Source organism: Cyprinus carpio, chromosome A3 (assembly GCF_018340385.1).
Source record: "Cyprinus carpio isolate SPL01 chromosome A3, ASM1834038v1, whole genome shotgun sequence".
Lineage (NCBI taxonomy): Eukaryota > Metazoa > Chordata > Actinopteri > Cypriniformes > Cyprinidae > Cyprinus > Cyprinus carpio.
This window is the reverse complement of record NC_056574.1, coordinates 24,043,336-24,050,742: the sequence shown is the minus strand read 5'-3', so window position 1 is coordinate 24,050,742 and position 7,407 is coordinate 24,043,336. Positions and strand designations below refer to the sequence as shown.

Sequence of the window (7,407 nt, the reverse complement as noted above, 5' to 3'; positions counted from 1 at the left end):
TTGCAATAATTTTTTTAATTATATACAAACGTTTTTTTGACATGTAAAACATGTACAAATGTATAGAATAAACAGATTTTTAAACTTGGACGTCGCTTAGACCAGTATGACTTTTTTTTTAAGTTATGATTTTAAACATGAATTTACTATGTGCTATACATTGAGCAGATCTATGTAAAGCTTACATTTTACTAACAAGAATTAATAACAAGTCAGTCAGACAGCTTGAAATGACAAGTTTTGATAATTGGTTAGTGTTACAGGACAGAATATCTAACTGTAATGGTTGCATTCATTCTGTTAAATACAAATATTTCTTGTTCATCTCAACTCTTCTTGAATCTTGAAAAGTAATTTAGTAGCAAATTACTCAAACTAATTTAAGGCAGAAACAGTTGCTCCAACACTTCCTGGCTCTTCCTAAACCTCCATACTCCTATGCATAAGGAATCATGGATCTTCTGCCAGGCCTCCAGCTCAGATTTCCACAGAGCTGCTCTGGAGCGGATGAGCTGAGAAGCCTCACTCTTGCTCCCTTTGGCCAGACTTATACTATCTTTGCAAATAAATAGGACATCTATCCCAATAAAGAGGGCATTTAGAGTGATGAATCCAGCTCTAGCAGACTTCGAGAGCGCTAGTGGCGTCCCTTTTGCCAGCTGCCCAATGTCAGGGAGGTCTGCAGCGAGTTTGGGAATGCTGCGTGCACTTTGTGCCTCCTGGAGCCCGACCTTCGCTGCAGTTGCAATCACCTCCTCACTTTTGAGAACTTTAACAGCTGAGGCTGCATCTACCAGGACATCAATACTTTTGGCCACTCCTCCAGCACGAGCTATCAACCTTCCTGCTCCAATCATCATATCTACAACATCAAGTCCCTCTAAACGCACCTCATTACTGGCCTGCTCCAGACAGTCTAGAATCTTCCCCACATCATCCATGTATCTCTGGAAAATGTTCTGTGCATTTTTCCCATGGTGGGTGTTGACCGCTGCCTCAGTGATGCCTGTGACGAGACTATTGACACCACTGGTCACCCCCAGACCAACACCGGTCAGTGTCAGAGCCAGTGACACTCCTGCAGTGACGGGGGCAAGAGCAAGACCAACGATGGACAAGACACCACCTGCTATCCCAACTGAACTGCCAGTCACAGTGGAGATACTAGCCCCCATCTTCATCCTGTCCAGCTGAACTGCACTCTCCTCCAGATCTGTCAGGAACTGCTCCATTCTAGAGCGGCGCTGACTGAACACACCAATGAAGTGCAGAGCGTGTTCCTGAAAAATGAAGGTCAGCCTGGTGTGCAGATCCATCCTAGATAATAATAGAAAAGATAAGAGTTTAAAGCCACCATTGACAATGCACCCGAGACTGAAGAAAACAGCTGATCATGATATTTAAAAAAAAAAAAAGGTCTCACCTTATTTTGCATAACTGCTTCAAATGATTAAGCATTTTTTGCATGGAGTCCTCACTTAAGGTTAAGTTGAACTTCACTACAGGCTCACCCTTCTTCAAACTGTAAAGTTTCAGTATGATTAACAAACACTCACCAGTTTTTCTACTGTACCTCAAATTTCACAAGAGACGAGGGAAAATACCTTCTTAAAGTGTGATAATGCATCAGCCAATACATTAATAAGGCAAATAAATTGATACATTTGCTAATGTGTATGTATGTATGTATATAAAATCTCCACATCTTTAAATAATTACTTGTATTACTTACCTATGGATATCGTCAGACCAGAAAACACTCTTAGATCTGTGAGAAAAAAAAAATAATACATAAAATATATTAATAATCAATGAAATTATGGAACTAAGCCTTAGGTGATTTAGTAAATACCACTGAGATGATTCAATAATCTGTCTGTATTAAGTTGTTTACAATCAGATAACTATCCTTTTAAAATCAACATTGCAAGAATGTCAGAAACTAACTTCTTCTCCATCTTCAGACAGATCTGTTCAGTGATACGCATATATTTGTCTAGTTGAAAGGCCAGGACGTCCAGGTTATTAAGTGAAGGAAGGAAGAAGGTTTCTGCATTTCGTTTAAAGTGGATGAGGAGAGGAGAAGCCATTCTGGCGGCTGTGATGACCGATCGCACACTTTCAGGACTCTGTCCTTTTGGCAAGAAGCTCCGTCCAGTGAAGACAAACAGTGAGGTGACTGTGAGCTTCTCCACTGCATCCAGAAAGTGGTGAAGTTTCTCCAGCCCCTCAAGTGTGTCCTTCAGGACAGCGCCCAGTTCCTTCTCCAGCTCCTGATATCTGGAGTCAGCTGTGACTTGAGTTAAACCATTCCACAGGAATTCCCCAAAAGCCTTGGCTTTGTTCTCAGAGCGCTTAACGTGGTCAAACTTAAGACTGACTTGGTCTGCTCTGTCCTTGATGTCTCTGATGTTATCCAGCTCTGTCTCTCTCTGAAGGGTCCATTTTTGTTGTTTGTCACAGAAGTCCCTCACTGTGGAAATGCAGATGAGTGTCTCCTCTACATACTCTGACAGGAGCTCCTGTAGTTGTTCCCTGAGAATCAAAACAGAGGAGTTTAGTTAGTAACAGTGGTATTTTTTCTTTGAATAAATAAGTGATTAATGCATTTTAAAACAGTTCTGGAATAACAGCTTAAACTACTAAGTAGGTCATCCTAAACTGCCATACAACAGCTACTCTGAAAACAGCTATTTTATAGTTCCTCTTAAGATATCTAATATCTTAATATTTAGGTTAAGCTTTTGACTACAGTTTATTGTGGGGCGTTTAGTTTCATGGTTGGGTTTCTTCTTACAAACGAAAAATTCAGTCCATGACATTTGGCAAACAACCTGTTTCATGCTATGGATATTACCAAATATTCAGTTTTAAGAATCTGCCACTGACAATTTGTACAATTTGTTATCATTTGCCTGAAACAGATGTCGACTAACATGCTTGTTTGTCTGGTCCAGGATCAGGCCCCATGTTGTGCCCAATTCTGACCCCCTGCTAGATTATTTCCCCCCTAGTATTGGTAGGTTTAGGAGTAGGTTTGGAGGAAGGGTTAGGATTAGGGGTGGGGTTAGGTTAAGGCAATCAGGTAGCGATTTGAACGAGGGGGGTAATAATTTGGCAGTGGGTCAAAACTGGCCACAACACCTGACACGCGGGCCTGTCCCGGATGTTTTGGATAATTAAGAAACACTGGCAAACTGCCACCAATACGGATAAAGCCCTATTATCAGCCTGTTAGTTAAATAGATTAAAACAAATCTTGTATAATTTTTAACAGTGCAGAACCCAAAGTTATTCACCAATAATAAGAGCTTTTAGAAGTTACATTAAATTTCACACCCCAAAAACAAAACTATACAGCTACATGGAAAGAAAAAATTAGCTAACTTGTTTTTCTGCATTCCAGGTTGTTGTTTAATGTGATGGTAACGTGAAGAAAACATTGTTTAATTCTTTACACTTCGCCAGACTGATCTTAATTCACGTTAAAACGTATTTTAGACCTTTAACGTTGTTTACGCTTTTCTCTCGCTGTCTCTCTCTCTCTCTCTATTTGAAAAATATGGCTTCCGACATGGGTTTTTACTTTTTACTTAACTTTGTGTGACTATAAGAAAAGAAAAGAAAACTATTGATTTAAAGATTACAAATAAGACCCACCTGGTGTCCATCGTTTTTCAGAGTAGTCTGCAGATGGAAAGTTGAGGTATTGACACTTGCCGAACTGAGGTGAGAAACCAAGAGAGGAATCTTTTGTTTTTGCTCCGGACGGAGGTTTAAGTTTCGTTTTCTTTTCTATTTTTTCTTGCTCCGCCCGTAGCGACAGAGATCCAAGGATTCAAAACAATTGTATGTTAACAACCGGTTAAACCCACTCGAAACAGAAATGCAACTCTCATGAAAAGAAATCACATGTTAGCTTTGAATCAGAGATGGAAATCCCAGGGGTCAGAAAGTAGAAGTCCTGCCATATGTTTATTCCACTCATGAACTCAGCCAACTGTTCACTAATTAGTTCTACCTCCTGGCTGAAAAACCGTGCTAATTAGCAAATCCAGGTGACTGGAACAAAATATTGTGGAGGACTTTAATTTTCTAAACCTAGAATTTCCACCTCTGCTCTGTATGGTCTGATGACACTGACATTCCACAGGCCCACAGCTCTCACATGCTTTTTGGGACAATGAAGTGTTTGTTCCGTCCACATGAGGGCACCGTAAACTCATGTATGGGCGCTCACTTCGGGAGCGAGTAGATTATATTAATTTCCTAAAAGGTTTAAACCTGCTTTAAAAAGTACTTTTAAATGTCGAGAACAGTTGAGATGTGCGTTAAGTATTTGCATTCAAATGGATGACTGTATTTAGCATAGCAACATTGAGATGGAGCCAGGGACTTCTAGGATTTTCATTTTAGGGGGGCTCAGCCCCCAATGAGGGTATTATATATATATATATTTATATTGATCAGATATAACTGCAGTCCAAAATTATGAGATGCATTATTTGAATGCTCGGCCAAAGAGATATGTTTTTAATCTAGATTTAAACAGAGAAAGTGTGTCTGAACCCCGAACATTATCAGGGAGGCTATTCCAGACTTTGGGAGCCAAATGCGAAAAAGCTCTACCTCCTTTAGTGGACTTTGCTATCCTAGGTACTATCAAAAGTCCAGCGTTTTGTGACCTTAGGGAGTGTGATGGATTGTAGCGTGGTAGAAGACTAGTTAGGTACGCAGGAGCTAAACCATTAAGGGCCTTATAAGTAAGTAATAATATTTTGTAACTGATACGGAACTTAATAGGTAGCCAGTGCAGAGACTGTAGAATTGGGGTAATACGATCATATTTTCTTGACCTGGTAAGGACTCTAGTTGCTGCATTTTGGACTGCCTGTAGCTTCTTTATTGAAGATGCAGGACAACCACCTAGCAGAGCATTACAATAGTCCAATCTAGATGTCATGAATGCATGAACTTGCTTTTCTGCATCAGAAACAGGTAACATGTTTCATAGCGTGGCAATGTTTCTAAGATGGAAGAATGCTGTTTTTATAACATGGGAAATATGTTTTTCAAAAGACAATTTGCTGTCTAACATAACACCCAGATTTTTGACTGTAGAGGAAGTAACAGTACATCGGTCTAGTTGCAAATTGTAATCTACGAGATTCTGTGTAATGTTTTTAGGTCCAATAAGTAATATCTCTGTCTTATTTAATTTAATAGGAGAAAATTATTTGTCATCCAATCTTTTACATTTTTAACACACTCTTTTATCTTAGATAATTTAGAATTTTCATCTGGTCTTGTTGAGATATATAGTTGAGTATCATCAGCATAGCAGTGGAAACTAATCCCGTATTTTTTAATAATATTACCAAGTGGCAACATGTATATTGAAAATGGCAGAGGACCTAGGACAGATCCTTGTGGCACTCCATATTTTACTGGTGATAAATGAGATGACTCCCCATTTAAATAAACAAAGTGGTAGCGATCGGACAGGTAGGATCTAAACCATCTTAAAGCCTGCCCTTGAATACATGTATAGTTTTGTAATCGATCTATGAGTATGTCGTGATCTAATAGTGTCGAACGCAGCACTAAGATTAAATAAAACTAGCAGTGAGATCCAGCCTTGGTCTGACGCAAGAAGCAAGTCATTTGTAATTTTAACAAGTGCAGTTTCTGTGCTATGATGGAGCCTGAAACCCGACTGAAATTCTTCATAGAGATAATGTTTTTGCAGGAAGGAGCACAATTGAGCAGACACAACTTTTTCTAAAATTTTAGACATAAATGGAAGATCGGAAATGGTTCTATAATTTGCCAGTGCACTAGGATCTAGTTGTGGTTTCTTAATAAGAGGCTTATTAACCGCCAGCTTGAATGGTTTTGGGACGTGACCTAAAGATAACGACGAGTTAATAATATTGAGAAGCGGTTCTTCTGCTACAGGTAACAACTCTTTTAATAATTTAGTGGGTACAGGATCTAATAAACATGCTGTTGGTTTAGATGCAGTGATAAGTTTATTTAGCTCTTCCTGTCCTATAGTTGTAAAGCACTGCAGTTTATCTTTGGGTGCGTTGAAAAAAAACTGAAGTATTAGACGCTGTAGAATCTACATTTGTTGTTGTATTTCTGATGTTATCTATTTTATCAGTGAAGAAATTCATAAAGTCATTATTATTTAACTGTGAGGGAATATTTAGATCGGGTGGCGTCTGGTTATATGTTAATCTAGCCACTGTGTTAAATAAAAACCTTGGATTGTTTTGGTTATTTTCTATGAGTATGTGGACATGCTCGGCCCTGGGAGTTTTTAGAGCCTGTCTATACCTGGACATACTGTTTTTCCATGCAATTCTAAAAACTTCCAAGTTAGTTTTCCTCCATTTGCGCTCAAGACTTCGAGTTTCTTTCTTGAGAGAGTGGGTATTACTGTTTCTAATGTATTAGACAGCTTCTAATGTATTAGAGAAGATAGTGCCCATGTTGCCAGTCATTTTGTCTAGTTCATCTGTATTTATGGGTACACAGAGCAGTTGAGATAAATCCGGCAGGTTATTTGCGAATCTGTCTTTGGTGGCTAGAACAATAGTTCTGCCCGGACGATAATGCAAAGCCAAATAGTTAATATCATTATATACAGGTCCTTCTCAAAAAATTAGCATATTGTGAAAAAGTTCATTATTTTCCATAATGTAATGATAAAAATTAAACTTTCATATATTTTAGATTCATTGCACACCAACTGAAATATTTCAGGTCTTTTATTGTTTTAATACTGATGATTTTGGCATACAGCTCATGAAAACCCAAAATTCCTATCTCAAAAAATTAGCATATCATGAAAAGGTTCTCTAAACGAGCTATTAACCTAATCATCTGAATCAACTAATTAACTCTAAACACCTGCAAAAGATTCCTGAGGCTTTTAAAAACTCCCAGCCTGGTTCATTGAATGAAAGTTCAATGAAAGTTTAATTTTTATCATTACATTATGAAAATAATGAACTTTTTCACAATATGCTAATTTTTTGAGAAGGACCTGTATATATATATGCAATATCATATGCAGAATGCACAATACAAGAAAATGGTCAGTAACATCATTACTTTGAGGTACGATATCTATATCAGTAAGTTTGATTTCATGCAATATAATTAAATCTAGCGTATGATTAAAATGATGAGTGGGCCCGGTGACATTTTGCTTTACTCCAAAACAGTTTATTAAGTCAGTAAACGTAAGTCCTAATGTATCATTTGTATTATCAACGTGAATGTTAAAATCTCAGAAAATTAGCGCTTTATCAGCGGTAAACAACAGGTCTGAGAGGAAATCTCCTAATTCTTTTAGGAATTCTGTATACGGCCCTGGTGGTCTATACAAAGTAGCCA

The 7,407-nt window shown here is 38.1% G+C and overlaps 1 protein-coding gene across 1 annotated transcript; it reads right to left on the bottom strand.

The window, feature by feature from the left end:
• apol (apolipoprotein L) lies at window positions 1-4,348 on the bottom strand. The gene is made up of 5 exons (XM_042725408.1): window positions 3,661-4,348; window positions 1,948-2,535; window positions 1,733-1,768; window positions 1,424-1,522; window positions 1-1,317 (listed from the first exon to the last, which is right to left on the bottom strand). The coding sequence occupies exons 1-5, from the start codon at window positions 3,669-3,671 to the stop codon at window positions 381-383; spliced, it is 1,671 nt and encodes a 556-aa protein (XP_042581342.1). The 5' UTR covers window positions 3,672-4,348; the 3' UTR covers window positions 1-380.
• Window positions 4,349-7,407: the final 3,059 nt, after the last annotated feature.